This window comes from Prunus persica, chromosome G7 (assembly GCF_000346465.2).
Source record: "Prunus persica cultivar Lovell chromosome G7, Prunus_persica_NCBIv2, whole genome shotgun sequence".
Classification (NCBI taxonomy): Eukaryota; Viridiplantae; Streptophyta; class Magnoliopsida; order Rosales; family Rosaceae; genus Prunus; species Prunus persica.
Genome location: NC_034015.1, coordinates 5,962,076 through 5,984,987, shown reverse-complemented (window position 1 = coordinate 5,984,987; position 22,912 = coordinate 5,962,076). Strand labels below are relative to the sequence as shown.

The 22,912-nt window shown below is 38.4% G+C and overlaps 3 protein-coding genes across 7 annotated transcripts; all 3 read right to left on the bottom strand.

Moving 5' to 3' along the window:
* Window positions 3,203–9,360, bottom strand: LOC18770924 (microtubule-associated protein 70-2). 2 transcript variants are annotated; one of them, XM_007204158.2, is made up of 11 exons: window positions 8,677–9,354; window positions 8,267–8,352; window positions 6,672–6,737; window positions 6,402–6,572; window positions 5,922–6,092; window positions 5,647–5,802; window positions 5,399–5,545; window positions 4,780–4,851; window positions 4,139–4,672; window positions 3,862–4,049; window positions 3,203–3,604 (listed from the first exon to the last, which is right to left on the bottom strand). In XM_007204158.2, exons 1-11 carry the CDS (start codon window positions 8,894–8,896, stop codon window positions 3,583–3,585), a joined length of 1,833 nt encoding a protein of 610 aa, XP_007204220.1. In that variant the 5' UTR covers window positions 8,897–9,354; the 3' UTR covers window positions 3,203–3,582. The 2 variants fall into 2 exon arrangements, with proteins under 2 accessions (XP_007204220.1, XP_020424167.1); XM_020568578.1 differs by lacking the exon at window positions 3,203–3,604 and having other exon boundaries at window positions 3,939–4,052; window positions 8,677–9,360.
* LOC18770633 lies at window positions 15,109–18,143 on the bottom strand. Of its 4 annotated transcripts, none has more exons than XR_002272442.1 (5): window positions 17,370–17,964; window positions 16,929–17,019; window positions 16,566–16,650; window positions 15,952–16,104; window positions 15,109–15,383 (listed from the first exon to the last, which is right to left on the bottom strand). XR_002272442.1 is itself a non-coding variant. In XM_020567769.1 (5 exons), exons 4-5 carry the CDS (start codon window positions 16,072–16,074, stop codon window positions 15,324–15,326), a joined length of 183 nt encoding a protein of 60 aa, XP_020423358.1. In that variant the 5' UTR covers window positions 16,075–16,104; window positions 16,566–16,650; window positions 16,929–17,019; window positions 18,047–18,143; the 3' UTR covers window positions 15,109–15,323. The 4 variants fall into 4 exon arrangements, 2 of the variants coding, with proteins under 2 accessions (XP_020423358.1, XP_020423359.1); XR_002272443.1 differs by having other exon boundaries at window positions 17,374–17,964; XM_020567769.1 differs by lacking the exon at window positions 17,370–17,964 and adding an exon at window positions 18,047–18,143.
* LOC18770542 lies at window positions 20,866–22,088 on the bottom strand. The gene is made up of 2 exons (XM_020568899.1): window positions 21,741–22,088; window positions 20,866–21,687 (listed from the first exon to the last, which is right to left on the bottom strand). The coding sequence occupies exons 1-2, from the start codon at window positions 22,086–22,088 to the stop codon at window positions 20,866–20,868; spliced, it is 1,170 nt and encodes a 389-aa protein (XP_020424488.1).

Sequence of the window (22,912 nt, the reverse complement as noted above, 5' to 3'; positions counted from 1 at the left end):
ATTCAAGTCGAAAATTGATCGCTTTAGAGCTAAAATCGATCGAAACCCATACATCCATCAGCTAGAACGTGAAAAATAACTGAGAAACCATACCTTACTCGATCGATTTGGTGGAGAATTGAAGGAGAAAATCGAGCTGCAAGTTCGGGTGGAATCGGACGAACATCCGTCGGAAAACATGGTTTTCCGATCAGCTCCGGGCGGTCCAAGGGTGGAGGTAGGTGGAAAAGGTAGGGGACTCGATGGCGGTTCCAACGCCACCGGTCCCGTGGCCAGGGGTGCTCGGAGGCGGCGCCAGCGAGCTCTGGAAGGCGGCGGTCGTTTTCTGCGCGAGAAGAGAGAGCTGCTGGGTTTTTTATAGATCCAACTTCAAAATATTTACGGTTATGCCACTGAGACTCTTTCGACCATAACTCTTTCGTTACAACTCCGATTCGGGCCCACTCCGTGTTTACGGACTCCTTTCGCCGTGCTCTACGCAACGGAGCAAGCGAAATTCCCAAATTATTTCTCGATTAAAAGTCAAATTTCCCCCATTAAATAATGCAAGGGCAAAATTGTCTTTTCGCTAAAAGATATTTTCTTTACTTTTTCGATATTTTCTTTCTTTTTAGATATTTTGTTTTGGGTTGTTACACAAAGCATACGACCGAGTTGAATGGCACTTCCTGGAGAAGATGTTGCGGACTATAGGCTTCCCACTTCGGTTTATTCAATTGATTATGGGCTGTGTGACTATTGTCTCTTATTCGTTATTAATTCAGGGATGGCCTTTTGGGCATATTATCCCCTCTCAAGGGTTACGGCAAGGGGATCCAATACCACCGTATCTTTTCCTTATTATGGCTGAAGCCTTCTCCGCTCTACTTCAGCAGGCAGAGAAGGACTCTACACTGCAGGGTGTCTCCATTGCCCCTTCTGCTCCTGCTATTAACCATCTATTTTTTGCTTATGACAGCCTTCTGTTTTGTAACGGTGGGACAGCTGAGGCTCTAGAGTTGACACGTATATTTTGGAGTGTATAAGGCAGCTTCTGGACAAAAGGTCAATCTTGAAAATTTTGCTATTTGTTTTAGCCCTTCTACCCCGAGGGCGTTGCAGGAAGATATTTGTCAGCTCCTGAACATGCCCCTTGCCACGAGCGGTACCTGGGCCTCCCTACCATCATCAGAAAGGATAAGAAGAAACTGTTTCGTACTGTTAAAGATCGAGTTTGGAATAAAGTGAATGGGTGGCAAGGCAAGCTCCTATCCAAGGCTGGGAAAGAAGTGCTCATTAAAGCAGTATGTCAGGCAATTCCGTCATATTCCATGAGTGTGTTCTGTCTGCCCATCGGATTATGCCGTGAGATCGAAAGCATCCTAGCCCAATTTTGGTGGTCTAAAAGCGATGGTAGAGGTATTCATTGGAAAACGTGGAAGTTCATATGCCAACACAAATCTGAAGGGGGGCTTGGGTTTAGAGAATTGACAAATTTTAATCAAGCACTTCTATGTAAACAAGGATGTCGGTTGTTGGAATTCTCAAATTCACTGATTGCACGTATGCTAAAGGCGCGCTATTTTCCAAACTCTGATTTTCTTGCTGCTTCGAGTGGGTCGCTTCCGTCGTTTACTTGGCAATCTTTACTGTAGGGGCGGGATTTGCTCCGTTTGGGCCTTCAGTGGCGCATTGGCGATGGCTGCTTGGTTCATATTTATAGTGACCCGTGGGTGCCTTATGACATAGTTTTCACTATCCAATCTATTCCTATTCTTCTTCCTACCTCTCGTGTTTGTGATCTTATGACAGTGAGTGGCTGGTGGGATGTGGGGAAGGTCTATGAAACTTTCTCGTTTCTAGAAGCTGAAGCTATCCTCTCTATTCCCTTGATGAGTGATACTTGGATCGCAAAATATGGAACATTACCAAAAATGGGAGATATTCGGTTAAGAGTGGGTACTGGGTAGCACTGGAGTATAAGCGGCTAGAGGAGAAGTCAACTGGGAGTGGCGCTGGTCCTTGCTCTCCCTCTTTGAAGAGCTGGAAGCACTTATGGAAATTGAAAGTGCCACAGAAAATCCTCCACCTATTATGGCGGGTGGCTCAAAACATCCTCCCTTCCAAGGAGGTACTGTTTCGGTGCGGGATTACACAGGAGGATGTCTGCTGCCGCTGTCTTGCTGCGAGAGAAACCACGCTGCATGCGTTGGTGGGCTATGTCGTTTGTTTGCAGGTGTGGGAGGCTTTAGATTTTCCCAGCGATTTTCTTCCTCTTAATTTATCTGATGCTGGCAACTGGGTGGATGCAGCATAGACTCTTATTCCCCCTGATAAGCAGTCCCTTTTTGCGTTCACTATGTAGGTGTTGTGGAATGAAAGAAATGGGGTGCTGCTCGGCTCTCAACCCACCCCTCCCGGAACTTTGGTTCAACGAGCAAAGGACTGTGATGATGAATTTAAACGGTCTTCTGTTGCCAATCATGGAGTTTATCCTCGCCGGTTCGTGATGTTAAATGGAAGCCTCCTAGGGATATGTGGTTTAAGCTAAACGTGGATGGGGCTGCTGATATGGAGACAGGAGCTAAGGGAGCTGGTGTGATCGTTCGTGACTCTCAAGGGATTTTGGTTGGGGCGCTGGCTATGCGGGCTCCAAGCAGGATCTCTGTACTTGCCACGGAGTTGTATGCTCTAAAGATCGGAATCTCTTTTGCGTTGGATGCGTCTCTGGTGCCTCTGGAGATTGACTCTGATTCCTTGCAGGCAGTTTTTATGGTTAATAGTGAGGAGGAATGCCTTGTAGCTGAGGGAGGTTTGGTGGAAGGGGTGCGTCGCCTTCTGGCCAGTTTTGTGTCTATTATTGTTAAATATATCCCTCGTCAAGCGAATAAGGCTGCCCATCGAATTGCTCGCTTCAGTCTCCGCGAACAAAGTTTGTCGTGCTAGATGGATGTGGGTCCTTTGTGGCTCATGGATGCTGTTTATGATGATTGGCATGCATCTAATGTCGTTGTTTAAGTCTTCTGTGACACTTTTTTTCCTCCCCTGAAGTTTTACCCCATTGAGTTTTCTCTAAGGAGGTTTTAACGAGGCCACTATACCCATGCCTACATATCTTTGTCATGTTGATGTGATTAATGAAGTCCCTTTTACCCTCAAAAAAACAAAAAACTCTAGCCTTTGTCCGCACAAAACCTTTTTTGCCATCAACCCAGTAAACCCATTTTTGGAAAAGGCTATATAGCCTAAAAGCTGTATTGATTTAACGTGAACTTCCTTACCAATATTCATTTATGGTATACAGAGTTTTATCATATCTGCAGTTTCCTTGAAAAGCATCTAACAAGCCACATCTCTTTCATAACTTTCATGACACCCTCGGTGGTATATTTCCGGGAAATATTAGTACAAAAGAAATATACAAGGCAGGGTGACCTGAGAAACCTTAAGTCAGTTCTTTACAAATTGCCTACCTGGACAAGATAACTTAAATAGATGGGGACGAGCGAAAAATCACGACAAAACCATACAATTATATTGATTACGGATCCGAAGAATTGGTGTGGCGCCCTTGATGTGGCCATTGTGTCACGGCCATGTCAATCACCTAGACTTGTGTGCATTCCTGAAAGAAATAAGAAAACTTCGTTCAGATTGATCAATGGTCTTCTACTCAAAGTAGCTCAAAAGTTATCAATCAATTTTAAGCATTTGATATCACACCATGTGATGACCAAAAAAGGAAGGGGAAAAAAAAGATATCGCACCATGCATTTTTGTTTGTTTTATATAATCAAGAACTTAGCAGGAACAAGAATGACGGCCTGTTCCACAACTAGTGCATCAGTTTTAGGCCATTAAAGATTATACACAACTATTTACCTAGAAGAAAGTGTCTGAGAGCTATTTACAACCCCTCGGGGAGCACTTGAGCGCCGTGCCCTCTGATCAGGCTCCTTGGTGACACGCATAGCAGAGACTTCTTTTTCCATGGCAGCTACTTCTCTCCGCATCTTTTTGGCCTCAACCTCCATTGCTTTGTTAAGTGTATCCACCTTCTTCGCCAACATCTACTTGATTCCACACAAGAAACAAATTAAGAGCAAAACAAAAGTGGGGCGAGGTTGCAAAATTAATGAGATAGATCCTACTAGCTAACCTCAATTGCATCATCCTTGTCCTTGAGGGTTTGATCTTTCTCATGGCAAGCTTTCCTCAAAGATACGACCTCTTTCTGTAACATATCATACAGCACTCCAGAAACATAATCTTCATGCTCTGTCCTGGATTGTTCAGCCAAAGATCCATTTGCCCTCTCCTCATGTCTACCAATTGTCTCATCCATCTGAGTCTGATCACTGGCACTGTTTGTGTTATCTTTCCCAGTTGCATCTGGTAATAGCTTATCTCTGTCTAGCAATCTACTACCACCATCAAACGATCTAGATGAACTCTTGGCTTGTTTCAATATCGCAGTAGCAGTGTTGGAAAGGTTGAAACCAGATTGTAAATTCGATTTTGTCCTAGATAGATAGCCATTAGAGGACGCTCTAGAGAAGTTCTCAGCTCCACCAAGAGACTGACGCCTTGAAGGCCCATTGCTGATGATTCTTGCATCTGAGGATGGGCGGAATTTTCCATTCGATGCTTTAAACTTTTCCTCCAAAACCTTGAATCTTAGTTGGTATTTTTCCTAAGAAATCAATTAATGCTCAACTGTTAAGAAGTGGCTTAAACACATAATAGGAAACAGTTACCCTTACTTGTCAGAGCAGACTAAATTCAAAACAGTTAGCATACCTTTAATTGTGCTTCTGCCTTTGCAGTACGCTCAGCTACTGCCAGTTTGTCTCGAAGTTGTTGCATTTCTCCCTACCAAAATCATGTCAAATATTTCATTTTAATTCTCATATAAAATTAACTGTTCCTTTCTTGATCTGTTTTCACACACACACACACACACAAATATCCTGTTTTCTAGCAACTACTCAATTTGCAAATATTTGGGGTAAGCATTATATGTGGTCTATGCAATAAAGAACCATTTTCCAGTTGGGATATCTGTTTTAAGGTCCTGGATACAGGGTAGTCTCTATCACTATCCTATATGCATCTTGACAGTAGGCCAACAATAATCATAGCCGGTCACCTATGGCACTAGATGATAATTCCATATGTTAAACCCCTTGGGTTAACATAGATGATCATTAAATATTTTTAGAACGATTTAAAGAAGGAAAAAAAATCCAATTCATGCTTTCTTTTTGGGCTGACGAGGCATCTGGTCCACATGTTAATTGATAATAACTAGGTCTTGGGTTAAGGATGCAACTTGAGACAATGAAACGAAATGACTATTTGTACCAATTAAAGGAATTGCATGCAGAAATGATGAGGTGGCATTGAAGTTGTAACATGCCTGAAAAAATCTCCTTTCATCAAGCCATTGTTTCACAGGCATCACTTTGTCACTGGAATCTTTCCACTCATTTGCAACAACAGTGGCAACCCTATTTGCAGAGACCTTTGCACGAGCCACCTCTCGTTCCAACAGTTTTTTCTCCTCCTACGCAAGCTTGAAGGTTAGAGGCAGTTTGCATTTGTGACAGACTCAGAACAACTACGAAGTGATTTGCAAGAACTGGAGTTCCAAGAAATGTTTATTACATTCATCTCTTGCACTTTACGCTGGTAATCGCGCACAGCATTGGCAGCAGCTCCACCGGCTAAAACAGCTTCCTCAAGCTCGCGAACAGTTTGTGTTAGCTTCTCAACCTCAGCTACCTTTTGCCGGTGCATTTTGTCGAGAATTTTGTTCTCCTCCTGATAATCCACTAGTACATGTTACAAAAAATAGTGTCTAATGCTAGTACAAAACCCACGGTACATTCCCTCAATCACACACATAGCCTGCAGCAGGAAAACTCAGAGAACATACATACCTGGCATATTTCAATCTGTTTCATCAGCTCTTGATTTTTGTTTTGCAGATCGTCAACCAAGGATGCTTTTACCATAGCAATCTGAACAGTTCTCTCGGCCTCAACTAGAGCAGCCTCCTTGGATTTAGTAAGCCGATCAAGTGCTCTGTTGTCGTCCTGCAACTTTGCTACCTAAAAAACCAAGACATGAAAAGGTATTAAAAAAATTAAAATTAAAATTAACTCATTAATTTTTCTTTTCATGTGCATGAATCAATAGACCCATAAATACAGTAAGAATATGGAAACCTAATACATTATGAACATTCTAAACCTCACATGTATAAACCAATATGGAAACCAAAATAGACGATGAAAATTGACATAGAAAATTACTACATCAAAAGTTTTACCACAATCCTATCTGTCTTAAGAATGTTGAACAAAAGAATATATGAAAATACAAATTGAGGTCATAGTATTCCAGAAAGAAAGATATACCTCCTGCCTAGCAAGCTTAAGCTCTGCTTCCAGTGGAGCGATGATGGCTTCAATGGGGGGCATTTCATCATCTTTTTGCGCAGCATGAACTCTTCGAAGTGTGGCTTCCGCTGCAAATTGTGCAGCCAAAGCTGCTTTTTTCTCATCATTTATTTTCTTAATCTCAAGATTCTGCAAATCATAGTGTACTCATTATATTGCAAACAGAAATGCATTTGTTGGTTGCAGAAGATAGTACAATGAGGGAGCAAAGGAAAATACAACTAGTACCTTGCTTTCCAGAAGGGCTTCAGTTGCTTTCAGCTTTTCATCCACCCTGTTTAGTTCATCTGTCAACTGGAATCATTAACCAACAGAAAAATAATCAGATAGTCCCATTTCTGATAGAACATGAAGTTTCTCCTTTGTAATAAAGAGCAATACATTGATAAATAAAATTCAACATGGTTCTTAAAATCTTGATAATTTTGTAATAAACCTATAATTATCTCACTCAGAAGAAGACATCAATAAAAAATCGAACAGAACAAAACTGCGAATAACAATATGGCTATAATCGTGTGGTAAAGGAGATATTTTCTTAATTTTTTTAATAAATAATATCTCCTCCAAGTTGCAGGGATTTTTCAAAATTATCTACTCACTGTCAGTAAAAAAAAAATGTATAACCTATTACATTTCAAGTTCTTTTTTTTTGGAGGGTAAAGGTTAAAAGAGTCCTATTGGAAATTTTGCTTATAAAGCTTTGCTTAAAACTGACACAGCTTTAACACAATTGCTAAGACTCTTGTAATCATTTAGATTTTAAGTCTTTCATTGGAAAGTGGCATTATAAAATTTTCACCATGTCTATGTCCCAAAAGGTGGGTGTTCTAGTCATCCACCTGTTTGTTAAGTGAAGATGCTGGATATAATAGTCAAGATTTAAAGCAATAAAATGTTAATCCATCACAATAGAAGAAAATGATTATAAAATAAATTTTTTTTTAAAAAAGACTAAAACATTAGAAGCTCAAAACATCCATTCACAACGTGGCAAATGAATAAGTGGGGTTATCTTGATAAATTTTAGATCAATAAATGTTAGACTAGAATAAAACCATACTTAAAATCCAGTAACCACTAGGTAATATAGCAGACTGAAGGTTTCAGCTTAGCCCTCCTCACTATAATCGTACCAACCGGAAGGCGTGACTTACAGAGCTTTTAAGTATAAATAGACTGAAGATTAACATAGAAGACTATAAAATCTCATCTTGGTTGTACAGAAGTTCCACTTACAGACATTTTTTTATAGATATCAAATAGCATTGCACACCTCAGTATGTAGACTCACAATTAGTCAAAATAAAAAATAAAAAAATCCTGCCTACCTCAAATGAAATGCATATACTAAATTGTTTGCAGTATTTAAAATAAGTACAAATATTTTTTGCATGGAAATAGATTGCTCTTTAATTTTAAGAAGTGGAAGGGTATTTTTTTAAGCAAATGTTCTCCAAAATAACTGTTGCATCTAATAGAAGGTGTAAAACATTGTTTGATAGGAAAAAAAAAAACAACTTTAGAAAGAATTGGCAAATAAAAGTCTGACAAAATCTGCCTCATTCATATATTCTAGTATATTGCTAATTCCACCATTAAAAAAACAATTAAGATTCCTTTCTTTGATCATGCAACAACAATCAATGACCATAATCACAACTTCACAAGCCTATCTAGCTCAAAACTTGCTAATAACATACTACAAAGTACCAAAATTTGACAACATCGCGCTACGCAAATTGTTATAAGAAAATAAAAATCAATCCAATTGCTAATGCAAATAGAAGCACAACTTGGGCTTTATAAGCAAAATAGAGTACCTCTTCCACCGCCTTCTCTTTAAGGCGCTCTGAATTCCTCAAAGACTTGATTTCCCCAACAGCATCTCCCAATTCCCTATCTTTATCTGTTATTTCATTTCATAAATTAAAAACCGTATGTATCAGTCAAATTTGACCTTATAAATTATAAGGTACACGAAATATAATTATAAATAAGAAATTTCTTTTTAGGAAAAAGAAAAAATCAAAGCTCTAACAAATATGAAACATCGTTTCTTTCCTTAGTAAGAAAATGCGGCTCTGAATTTAGAAGAAATTGGTTTCCAGAAAATACGACGAATTGGTCAATTTGATGAAATAAGAATATCATCTCTCCCTATGTACAAAGAAAATGTGAGCTCCAAATTTTGCCGGGAAAATGGAGAGCGGAGAAGGAAAGAAGAAGAGACCTCGGAGATCGTTCTCGAGGCGGTTGAGCTCAACTCGGACTGGATCGGAGCCGTGCATTAGGGTGATGATGTCATCGACTTCGGAGCCGGCTCGGGAGATTCCGGCGGAGGTGCTGGTTTTCCTGCGAGCCCTGAACGACGATGAGGCCGTGAGCCCAGCCGGCTTCGTTGGCGGCTGCTCGTGGTCGCCGTTGCTAATGTGAGCGGTAGCGCTGGCCATTGGAGGAGCTGGGGAGAAAGATCCGCTGCTGCCGTGCTCACACAACACCCCTGAGCCCTAAAATACAAGAACAGAGAGCTCCAGAGAGAGATTGAGAGTCTATAATTTACTCTGTTCTCAGTGTTAGTGAGTGTGAGTTTTGTATTATTTTGTTTTATTTATTTATTTATTCTTTGTTTAAGGAAAGGGATTAAGAATCTAAGATGGGGGTTTAGGCGGGGTTTAAATGCAAGAGAGATAATTGAAACGACGACGCAGGATAGAGGATGTCGGCAGTTATACTGTGTGGTGCTGTGTACGCTTTGTTAGCTGCATCCGTATTTGGTTGGAGTCCATCTATCAAAGGAAGGGGCCAAAGTCCAAATTGCTAAACCTGACAACACTCATTTCTTCATCGTCAAATGAATTTAAATTTTTTTTTTTGCTCATGACAAAACTCAGTTTGTGTCTCCAAATGAATTTACTTGTTAAAGTCAACATATAAAATATTTTTCCAATGATTTGATTGAAGGGTTTGTACACTTTTATGATTGTGGATTTTTCGTTCCAACGTTGAAAGTAATTTTAAAATTAATCTTTCTTTCGTCGTAAGAAGTTTAATTAAAATAATTAAGAGTAGTTATTTATATATGTGAAATTCTTTTCGAAATCTTTCTTCATCCAAAATATCACTTATATAAAAAGAAATAATGAATCAATTATAAGGCACAATGTCACCGATCAACTATGCTAAGGAATTTTCGCATGAGCATAGTCTTATTGAATGTTTATAAAATATAATGTGATGTCATAATTTATTTAAGCCTAAAATAGATTTCAAAAAGTGTGGCTTATATCAATACTCTTATGATTGGAAAATATGTTTGATACCAGTACAAAATTGTTTTCAAATTCAAGAATTATGAAATGTGTTTGCTACGAGGCCAAGCATCACAACTCTACTCAAGGCACGAGATCTATGACTTCAAGGTAAGACAAGGTGTAGGGCTTAGGAGTTTAATTCTATATAATGTTATGGTTCAAGGTCTAGGGCTTAGGTCCCGTTTGGTTCACATAACGAATTTGAGGGAAAATCACTTCTCATGTCATTTACCAAGGGATGAGAAATGGAAGATTCTTTTCTCACGTTTGATAATGCTAGGAAAGTAACCGGGAGATATCACATTATTTCCTTTCCTATATTTGTTTTGAGTAGGAATGGAAAACAATGTTTGTATAATTTTTCAATTATACCCATATTAAATCAAATTTAAAAAAATGCATTTAATGATATATTGTAATTCTAAATTGTTAATGGGGACAAAATGGTCATGAAAAATGTGCATTTAATGTTGACTTATTTTCCCAAACTTTCCTATGAGAAGGGAAAACAAAATCCAAGTTGGAAGGAGGGCTTCACTTTCCCTTTTACTTTCTCATGTGCTAGGTAATCATTTCTCATTATAGACTTACCAAACATATGAAAGCAATTGATTTCTCATCCCCAAGCTTACTTTTCCATTAACCAAACAGGGCCTTAGGGTCTAACTCTATGTTATCATAACATTGTTATGAGTCTAGGTTTCTAATCCAGGTTTCAAGTTTAGGTTTGAGATTGACCAAAAGACTGAAGTTCAATGCTTAGAGGGTTAGGGTTTGGAGTACGACTTTACAATATGAAGTTATGAATCTAGAGTCCGAAGCTTGGAGTTCAGCATTAATGACATTGTTTTAAGTGTAAGGAAAGTGACACTTGTCATGAGAAGAAGAGAGAATGTCCAAAAGAGAAGGTTAGAAAGAATGTTGCTAGCACTCCCTTTCTAAATTAAGGGAAATAACTATTGTTTCTCTCTTCTTCCTCTTTTTTCAAAAGTAATAGAGAAATCTTATTTCCATATTTGGTTGAGTAATTTAATCCCGTATATGCCAATGCAAAAGAAGTACACAACGGGGACTAAATTGTGCTTATCATATGTGGACCAAGTAATGGAATCCGATGTCTCATATATATGCACTCTCACTAACAAGCTCCACTGAAAATTGGTTGTATTGCCATTGAAGCTCAGCCTGCCCTTCTTGTTGGAAAAATAAGGATATTTAATTGCTTTATTTACAAAAAATTCAGAAAATAATTCATGTAAATAAATATACCAAATTAAAATACATAAAATAACACAAACATTAATATAAAGAGAAGTTTAGAAAAAACATAACACGGTTGAGTCTAGAACTTCATTCTATCTCCTTAATACCATGTTATTTACAACTCTCTCTCTCTCTCTCTCTCTCTCTCTCTGACCATACATGTATTACACGTAGAATGATGTTATTTAATTTAAACGCAACGGACAAAATTAAATTAAGGCTTAATTACTGTTTCACCTCTTGGAACAAATGCTCGATTTCACTTTATCCACTGAAACGGAAATTTTCTCACTTAACCCTTTGAATCTCTAAAAATTGTTGAAATGTTCTCACTTTACCATTTCAGTCCACAAAATCGTTAAGTGTGCTAAAGTGGCACAAACATTTTAGTAATTTTAACTCCTTGAATGTGATGAGTAAGAAAATTGGATATATTTAAAAAAATCTTTAAACTCAAAATTTTAAAAAACTCATCGACAGCCACCCTCCATCTTCTCTTCACACATTAGCAAGCTTGCAAATCGTCGTGGAGTTTCCTAACTTGCAAAATGGAATCCAATGCGGAATTTGGGCCTGTGAGATGAGACCAAGTTTATGCATGTACAAGTCGGAATTTGGGCAACCACTGCCTTCACCTCCATTCTCGGCATGGCCCTAATCTAGGCAAGCACTTTCTCTCTGTCTCTGTCTCACAAGGTGGTGTCTTGAGAAGACATGGTGCATGGTGTCAGCTGAGGTGCTGGGTGGTGGTGGTTTGGATGTGTTGAGTAATTCCAAGGAGGGTTAGGTCTGGGATGGAGAGGGGAGGGGAGAGAGAGGTAGATAGAAGAAAGTAAAAAGGAGAGACACGAGATGGAGGAGGTGGGGTGCGATGGTGGTTCGATTGGGGAGGGGAGAGAAGAGAGAGGTAGTGAGAGTGAGAGTGAGAGTGACAGTGAGGCACAGAGAGAAGAGAGAAGATAGATGAGGTAAAATTACTAAAATGCCATGTCACGTCAGCACACTTAATAGTTTTGTGAATGAAAATGGACGATAGTGGTAAAGTGAGAAAATGTCAGCAATCTTTAGAGATTCAGGGTTATTTCAATTTTAAAGGGTAAAGTGAGACCGAGCGTCCATTCGAAGGGGTAACATAATAATTAAGCCATAAATTAAAGTGGTCTATCAAACAACAATTTGACTTTACTGTGCTTGAGGGGGAAGAAGCCAACGTACATCATGTTAGTTTATCAAGGTCATCAAAATTTCTGGATGAGAAAGGGAAATGCTAACCAAATTGACAACTAACCAAACGAGAATATGGAAATTGTGAATTGACAACACAGAAAAAGAAAGGGAGAATAAGTTGCCTTTACTTCTCCATTTGGAAACAAAAATGGACACATGAATGAATGATGATTTGTTTGATGGTTTGTGGCTTTCTACCAATCCTACTTTCATGTAGATAGAGTTTTACTCAAAATTTCCACAAGTAGTAGTTTTCATGGGTTGCAAGCATTTTTTTTGTCCCAAATATATGCATATATGTGTCCAATAATATATACATATACACATAATCCATTTTATTTGGGGGGGGGGGGGGGGTTTGGAATCCACTATGAATTTTACTTCAATAATCTTCATTCAATCATCTTTGTAAATAATTAGACAAATTAAAAATTATTAAAAAATTTTGTTGTGATCAACAAAATCTATCAACACTGTGTTCAATAAAACACTAACAGTAACAACCATTTAATTGAGTAGTAAAATAGTTATGAATTTTGTAACTTTTTACAAAGATAATCTTTAAAGAAACACCTAAAAAATATACCGTACATAATACAATGCAAAGTAAAACCTATAAAGTTGCCCCTTAAATAAAGTTACCCAGAAAGGAAGACAAATCCAGTCAAAGAGTTATGAGAGCAAACCCAAATGCAAGCATATGATGAAGATGTCTGATCGAACATGTGAATTTAGAAGGAACGTTGAGTTGGGGAAACACAAGAGTACAAGCATTAAGCAATGATGTGTCAAAAGCAGGAAGGAAGGAAGGAAATGAGGGGAGTGGATTTGATGCTGAAAGAGAAAGCAAAGCAATGTTGTAAAGGGCACAAAGTGGGACAAGAGCACATGCCATGGGAAGAAGTGAGAAAGCGTAGAGAAGGGAAGCACATCACAATTTTGACAGCTTGAATTGAATTCTTTGCTTCCTTCCTTGTAGCTTGTAGCTCTCTATCTATCTAAATATTATTTGTTTATTCATTTAGTTACATATTGGTTGCAGAATTATTTAGTTTAATTTATTGCTATCTATTTATCTATCTATCTCATTCTTCCTAATGATTTGTCACTCATTAAGACATGGTACCTCGATCTCTGACACTTGGCTCATCTGTACGATTTCTGAGTTGGGTCAAATCAAGTTTTGATTCTCACTTGAATAGCAGACAATAATAGTATAGTGTATACAAGAGAAAGGAGAATCATCAAGACTTCCAATTATTGATGTATTGTGTGTTTACTATGTATCAACGGTTCAGAGTAGCGGAGTTGCTCATACAGATATTTCCAACTATTAATAAATTGTAAATTTTATATGCATCAATAAGTGATAGTCGCACGTGCACACAAAAATAACTGTTCTAAAACATGTAATGGGTAGGCTATAAGTTATAACATATGAAATACAAATCCTTAGAATATTTTGGTGATTTTAGTATCATTGTTGTATAAATCCTTAGGTTTAATAATCACTGGACATGCAAGGGGCTTAGAGCTCATGTGGTTAAGAACATTTTACCCATACATCCGAGATCCTAGGTTTGATTCCCCTCTCCTCCAATATTGATTGTATAAAAGATAAAAATTATCATTAGGCATAAATAAGAGCTCCCTATTATGGAAGATAAGACACTAATTTAGGAACGAGGGTGGTTGGTAGTTTGATCAAGTACTTTATCCGCTACATGTTCTTGAACATTACCGTTCCTTATGATACTTCTGAAACTTTGCTTGTATATTTACCAACGAAGAAAAAGAAAACACTTTGCTTGCACAGAACATTAAGACGTATCACTTGCAAGGACCCAATATTGTTGTGGCATATAGTGAAAGACCAAAACTTGTGGCATATAGTTAAAAGCCCAAAACCTAGAGAACATACTCAGTCCGGAGCTTCTATAATGTGGGGCTATGTTGAGAGATTATAATGAGGAGGTTCAATCCAACAATCCAATAATAACTCAGCACTTAATCACACGGCTATTAAGGGCCCTTTCATTATAAACCCCCTCTATAAGCACTCATTATATCCTCCGTGTGCTTGGATATAATTAAGCGGATTGCTTGATGCAGTTGAATTGGAAAAAGAAAAAAGAAACCCTTATTTTGGTTACTCTCAATTTCTCTATAGCTAGCACTTGGTTTCCCCACAACAAACTGCTACCCTCAACCTCAATGCTAAAGTTGTAGATTCCAAAATCAATCACCAGTAGACCTTTCTTAACAAGCCTTACAAACTTCATCATAGACCTTTCAATGATGTAGAAATAAATGTAAAACAATAATGTTAAACAAACGGATTTATTTAACTTCCACGATTTTCAAATCATCTAGCAACTTCTCAAAATCTAAGGGAGAAAATATTTCTCCACTAAGATAGCAAGTATAGAACCAAACCAACCAAGAGGAAGCAAGCTTACATGAAGTATTGATGTTGCAATGCCTATGGAACAGGGAATTTTGTTTGATTGGGGGACACATGATAATGCAACAGTGGGAGAAAAAAAAAAATCCTCTTCATGATAATGCTATAATGAAATGTACATGGTAGTGCAAGAATCATGAAATAAATATAAGTGTTATTACTCAATTCTTATTTAATGAGTATTTTTGTATTTCTACAAGTTACTAAGAGTTATATTTGAAGCCTATAAGCAAGGCACTTCCTTGCAAAGCAAACCAGATTGGATGAACGAAATATTGAAGTCTTATTGAAGGCTTGGTGCCTTGATTGTCTCCTACTTTTCTCCTCCCTATTCTTCTCTACTTAATCATAGGCAACACCCCACCTTGTGTTGTCCTGCATCACATGAACTGCAATCTCCTCTAAATCTTTAAGGTTTTATTTTAAACATATTTTATAATTAGATTATACAAAATACGGAGAGAACATCCATAAGCAGGCATGCAAAAGCTTCGTATACCTTCTTATCCTTAATTTACTAAAATCTTACAATAAATCATATAGCAGAACTACATTAAATATTAGAAAAAGCTTAAAACCTGTAACTCAAGAGGTTTGACCTCACTAATAATTCTATTTTGATTCAGGACCATTTGACAAAATTGCTTCACGTTCCTGACGACGTCGTTCTCTCTGCAAAGAAACATAAATACCAGATGTTGGGATGCACAAAACGAATCTAAAAGACCAACCAACTGACTCAATCCAATCCAATCCAGAACTGATCGCATTGGATTGGAGGGATTACAGTTTTTTATTTTAGAAACTGAATAACAGAAGAAATCAAATTCAGTAACCATATGCCTAATTTTACATTTCCAAGCTTTCAAATTCATTCCACCGAAGGCACTATTACGGAATAGATATCAACTTAGTGATCATACCAGAAAGTTTTAAGCAACAAAATTATCCATAAGACCAACATACAATCAACACAACAAAAATGATGTTTATGTTTGACAACTTTGACCTCACCAATACAAAACCGGGAAGACCAAGATTTAGGTTGGTAAGTGAATGAATATAATAACATCATGTGGAAGCAAGCATAGTTATACAAGTAAAGAGTTGGTCAAGCTTAGTTTTAAGATGCATCCTGCAAGTGTATGGCCAACCTAACGAAAGTTCTCTAAGAAGTTTAATACCATTTTTTTTTTCTCTGGAATATAATTTGCTTAACAAATAGTGACAGAAAACATACCCTTCTTTCCCAGTATGGAAGGAAGCAGACAAAATCATAGACTGGAGTAATGGTTGAAACTAGTACAATATTCAGCCCAGTAAACACCAAGAGTGCAGTCATAGGTCGAGTTCTATTTGGCATTTTCTTTACTGTCAAGACTCTTTTTCAGCTCTGTAATCAAGACCATAATAGTTCAGAAACTTTTTCCAGAAAACAACACACACATGCACACAATGATGAGAAAGTAAAAAAATTCATGCAACAAGTTGCCCCATAGTCATATGCTACAAATTACAATGCAGTGGATAGACTTTATAGTTCCGAGTTTCAAATGGAGGTCGTAACAATGGAAAAAAAAAATTATAATACAGACCCATTTGAGTGAGCAATAGGCACAAGAAAAGGAGAAAAGACAAAGAGGTTCTCACAGAGGCATTTCATCAAACAGTTGGTAGGCTAATGTAAAAATTAAAAGTAAAAGTTTGATTATCAATTTAAAACGCGAAATACAATCAAAGACAACCACTCAATCACTAAAACACGAAATTAAAAGCAAAAATTTGATTATCAATTTAAAAAAAGAAACTGAGAAGGGAGAAAATGTAGGCTTGGAGTTGAAGCTTGGAAAATACCTGCGCAATGGAGCAAGAAAAGAGCCACGAGAGAGAAGTAAAATCTCTGACAATCCAATTATTTACTGACAATCCTATTATTTATCTGCAAAACAGAACATCAATATTAGTATGTGTACTTATCATAACCACTTGACTGACTACTAACAAATATTAATAAGTATTAGACTAATAACCAAAAACAGAGAAACCACTTAACTGATCTTACACTAACAACCAAAAACAGAGAAACCAAAGCAACTAAATAATGAAATACAAGTCTCATATAACAAGATCAGTCACATGAAAGTATATGTGAAGGGGATACATGAGCACAATTGTATATTTTACTCTAATCTCTTAACAGGATTAAAATTTACTTACATTAGGCTTAATAGAGATTGACAAAGACATCAATGGGCCAGTAATCAGATGTACGCTGAGATGATTTCACCGAGTGCAAACCTGTCTCCTCCTGAAATTGTTTTTTCACATTTACAGAAGGAATCAGGTTATTACCCGTATCAGATCCATGTCTAACAATCTAATACAAGGGATAAGGAGGAAGACCTCCAGTTTCATGCTTAACAAAATGAAACGGATCACATATATGGTTTGGTTTTATTTTAGCTTAGTAGTTTTTAGAGAATTATAACTTAAATACCAAGCACTTGCCTTTTGAAAACTTTCCAAATCATAGACTAAAAGGTATGCTATAAAAGCCAATATAATATACACAACAAGATGATCCAATATGCGTTTTTCAAAGGTAAGGAAATATTACTAAAAGCCACTGTCCCCATCGTAGAGGTTAAAAGGGCCTACCAACCAGCTAACCACAAAGATGAGGAAACCAGGCAGCTAGTAGTGTTCACTCGTGATCAGATGCAAAAAGTTTTCACTTGTGATCCCAAAATTGATGACCCCAATTGTTCAAACAATTGAGCCTCTGTAACATTAAATACAAAGAACACGCTTTGAACTCTGAACTCATTGTGAAAGACGCTCCCTCTGAAGGAGAAGGGCACAATCTGAGAGAGGCTTGCTCGCTCAGAAACTTATTCCAAAAAGCAACACATGTACGCATGCAGTAGAAAAATTCATGCAACAAGTTTCCAATAGCCATATGCTACAAATTACAACGCAGTGAATAGAAGCAGCTCAAACATGCCTAGTTGGGCCTTTATAGTTGAGCTTCAAATGGAGGTCGTAACAATGTAGGAAAAAAAAAAACCCTTATAATACAGACGGCACAAGAAAAAGAGAAAAGACAGAGATTCTCCCAGAGGCATTTCATCAAACAGTTAGCAGGCTCATATGGATTTTACTACCAATGAAATACAAGATTGCAACCACTCAATCACTAAAACACGAAATTAGAAGTAAAAATTTGATTGTTTTATTATGTTAAATGATGAAAATGGAAGAGAGTTTTGATTCACTTAGAAAAGGAAACCGAGAAGGGAGAAAATGTAGGCTTGGAGTTGAAGCTTGGGAATTACCTGCGCAAACGCAATGGAGAGCAAGAAGAGCCACGCGAGAGGAGAGGACCGTGTGTGAGTGCCTCTTTATTTTCAGCCCCACCACGGATTGTGTTGTTGGGTCGGGTCGGATCCAATATCTCAAACTTAGAAGACCCACCTTCCAACCATTTTAAACTTCTAACCCGATAGATGACTCGTTTAAAAAAAAGGATTAACTTCACTTTAGTCCCTGTAGGTTTAATATCAGTGTCGAAATGGGCCCCAAGGTTTGAGTTTTATCAATTTCGTACCCAACATTTCGAAATATTACCAATTTACACCAGCCGTTACATTGACCGTCAAAGTCAGACGTTAAATGCTGACGTGGCAGTCGTGGGACCCACATCATAACCAAATAGCTGTTAGAAAGCGACGTCACGATGGGCAATTTCGGAATAAAAAAATCGAAGGAAAGGAAGAGTTCACTTACCTGGGTTGGAAAAATCGAACCAACTCAGTTTCTGATTTGTGTTCGTGTTTTCGAGAGCAAAGGAGCGAGGAAAAAAGTGGAGGGAAACTAACGAAGAAGATCCAATTGGCTGGGCGAAATGGATGAAGAGGCGCCGATGTGTTGGTGCGGAAAGGCTGCTACAATTCGAACCTCTTGGACAGATTCGAATCCTGGGAGGCGATTTTCCATGTGTGCAGCCAAGGTACGTGAGACTAAGAGGGGTTTTAAGGGCTGTGAATTTTGGGCATGGTTTGATCCGGCCATGTGTGAACGGTCGAAGGCAGTGATTCCTGGGCTTTTAAAATCGCGGAATAAGCTGGAGAAGTCAATGGCAATGGCAAGACAAAGAGAAAAGGTCGTTTGGGTGTTGTTGGTGGCTTCGTGGGTTCTATTTGCAAGCATCATTTTGGGAGGGATGTGTGGATGTGGAGTGAACAAAAAGAGGAGCTTGGAATTAGCTTCTGCCATTGAATGAATGTATTGTTAGTAGCAGTTTGTAATGGTTTAATTGTTATGTAAGGGTGTGTTTGTTACACCGTGCAAGCTTGGACTGGCTTGGCTTAAGTTTTATCCCATGTTTGTTTCACCCAGTTCTAATTTTAAATGGGATTAACTAATACTGGGGCCCACCAAAAACACCTCCTTAGGTGTTCTTAGCTAAACCCATCTGGAGAGGAGGGACTAACAGTCTCGACGACCCAAGCAACTAGCAACCACACCCAATCGCCCCACAACCAACGACCAACCAAGCAGCAGCCACAACCACCATCCCCTACCACCTGCCATGACCACTAGCCACGACCACAAGCCACAGCCACCAACCACAGCCACCCAAGAAGGAGATGACAGAATAGAAGAGGAAGAGGAGAGAACAGAAAATTTTCTAAAAACAAAACAGAGGAGAGGAGAGAAAATGGAGAAGAAGAGATGAGAGAAATTTTTCGAAAAAAATAGAGAAGAAGAAAGAAAATGGAGGAGAAGAGGAAAGAAAATGGAGAACAGGAGGAGAGAAAATTTTAGAAAAAAATAGAAAAGATGGGAGAAATTTTTTGAAAAGAAAAGAAAAGAAAAGAAAAGTAGACAAAAAAAGAGGAGAGAAAATGGAGAAGAAGAAGATAAAGAGATGTAGAGGAGAAGAAGAAGGAGGAGCAGAGAGCTTCGTCCAAAATGAAAAAACGAAATGCAGAGAGGAAGAAAGAGATGGAGAGAGAAGAAAAGTCAAAAAAATATAAAAAAATCTTACTTTTCAAAAAAAAAAAAAAAAGTCCTAGTCCAATCAAACATACACCAAACGCGGTACAAGTGTTATCCAGCTTATGCCAAGCCAAGCCAATCCAAGACAGTACCAATACTTAATCCAATCCATGACAGTCCCCCGTACCAAACGACCCCTAAGGGTTTAAGGGTTTAGGATTTTAGGATTAAGGGTTATGGGGTAAGGCTTAAGGGCTTATGGGGTAGGATTAAGGGTTATGGGGTAAGGTTTAATTGTTATGTAGCAGTTTAATTGCCGACTTTTTTGTAACTTGATGAAGTGAATGGAATGGCAAAATTTGTAGAAAATGGAATGGCAAAAATAATGTAACAGGGAAGTTAGAAAATGGATGCACCTGGAACAATGAAGTGAATGACCAAAATAATGAAGCAAAGTGGCAACCCAAAAACTCATAAAATTATGCATTCAAAATGGCTCAAAATAACCAGATAATAACATTGCATATCGTACACATTTCATGTCCATTCAAATTCATTCCAAAATGGCAGTTTCAGTGGATGTATTTGCATTCACAGTGGTTGAGGCTTATGTGAATGCAATTACATCCATCAAAATAAGTCAGCACTTAGTTATACATGACCAATTTTTCAAAAACAAAAACCTCCTAATCACAAATTGCCAGTCTAACAACAAAACGTGAATCATCAAATAGCTTTTTCAGTGAGCTTCAATGTACAACATTTGATCCTGCAGTTGAAACAGAAGTTGATGCATGAGGAAGCAAAGTTGAGGCTGGTTGTGCTTCAGAAGTGGCATGTCCTTTCTTAGTTGGTTTTGGCTTCCCTTTTTGCACACGCCTTGGAGGCTTGGATCTTTGCTTTAGGGTGCTTGGATCACCAGCTAGAGTGGATGCGTCAGATGGAGTGGTTTACAACATAAAAACTACATCAGTTTGCAACAAACGCTTAGGGTTATTAAGGGATAGAATTGAAAAAGATTGAGTTGCTATACCTGGGTATTTTCAGTACCCCTCTTCCTCTTAGTTGCAGGTTTAGCTTTTGGGGGAAGATTCCAATGGCAAGTCCTCTTATTGTGCCCTTTTTTACCACATTGTCCACATTTGAGAGAGTCCTATGTGTTAGGAATGCGAGACAATGCAGTTTCAGATTGGTTTCTTGATGCTCTCATCTTCATCTTGCCCTTGTGCTCTTCCTGTTCTTTGGTTCTACATTTTCTTGGCCTTCCAGGCTGTGTAGAGTAAGACGGAGGAAGACATGGTGGAAAGTCACTCTTATCCCACATATCCATCCCATTCATAGGCAGTATGAGATTCTCATATGTCTTCAAGTAAGTTGATTTCAAATAGCAGTCATCCACAAAATCCATGACATTAAGACCCCCTTTATAATTTATGGCTGCAATAGCATGAACACAAGGCCATCCCTGCAAATCCCAAGCTCTACAAGAACAAGTTCTCAATTCCAAGTCCACAATATATTGTGCATGGCCACCAGCTGACACTTGGAATTTACCTCCACCTGACCACATTGCCACACAAGCACCTGCCTTGGCTTTATTTCCCTCCACCTTCTTAAATATCCTTGGGCAGATAGGCTTGTTCCATGTCAGCATTTTGTCCTTTCTTGCTTGTATTCTCCTCATCAGTATACATCTAATATACTCAAACATTGACAGAATTGGTCTATCCCTACATTCCAATATGGTAGCATTGAAGGACTCGCAAAGATTATTCAACAACATGTCACACTTCAAATGAGTGTTGAAGTGTGATTTGGACCAATGCCTTGGAGGTTTATCTGGAGTGGTTAGCCATTCATATGCATCCTTTGATAGTTTTTTCAGGTCTTCCATGGCCTTGTAAAGTGGGGGATAGTGGTTGCATATGATGCTTCCCAAAACTTGTCTCTGAGGCTTTTTGCTTTGAAAAGCACCCTGTAGTTGGAAAACATGTGTCTTGCACAGAACCGGTGGTCACAATTAGGGACCACTTGCTCAAAAGCAAGTAGTAAACCTTTTTGTTTGTCGGATATAAAGGTGAGGCCAAATTGATTCACAATCTCACAATCCTTAACCAATAACTCCAAAAACCAAATCCAAGATTCCTTGCACTCTGATTCCACAACTGCATAAGCAATTACCCAGGTTTCATTATTGGCATCTATACCCACAGCAGTTAACAGTTGCCTTGCATAAACACTCTTCAAAAAGCACCCATCTAAACCTATAATAGGCCTGCACCCAGCTTTGAAGCCTTCCTTAGCAGCTCCTAAACAAACATACAACCTTTGAAACTTTGGTTGCCCCACTTGTTGTTGGAAATCACACTTAACCATTGCTGTGGTTCCTGGGTTAGTCTTCCTTAATTCCTCACAGTAATCCCAAATTCTTGAATATTGTTCATTGAAACTGCCCTCAATCAGCTTTAGTGCCTTATATTTTCCCTATACACTTGTTGTCTTGACACCCCTGTATTATAATCCTTCTCAACAGTCTCCTTCAATGACTTCACTGGCCACTGGGGATTGGACTTCAAACTGTGAACATATTTCTTGCTTATCCATGTTGACTTCACAGTAGGGTTCTCCCATAGCTGTGTACATGTGTGCTCACCTACATATGTCTTCACTTGCAATGTGTTCTCATGTTGCATTTTTGAAGCATATATCATCCACTCACAATCTGGGTCCCCACAAACTGCCTTCAGCTTCAAAGCCTCATTCCTAATAAACACTACATCCCTATTCTGCAAGATGAAGTACTCTCTGACAGCTGCCCTAAACACCTTACAATCACTAAACAACAGCCCAATCTCAAACTTTGGATCTGCCATGTCAGTTGCAGCATTGAACTCTGGCCAATTCTTATCAACTTCCTCATCAGAATTATACTTGGCATAATCCCTGCACTTAGAATCGTCAGAATCCAATTCAACATCTGTAGGCCAATCAGGAGCAGCCTTATTCCCAGTTTCTTTAGCCCCTGTCCATTCAGTTTGGTCATCCACCCATTCATAAAAAAAAACATCATCTTCATCTTCATCTTCACTGAAGTTCTTGGGAATCATATAATCTGAGTCCTCACTATCAAAAGCATCATCATCCAAGCCTTCAAAGTTTGCAGCATTTGCCAAACTTCTTCCACTTCTCAACATCATGGA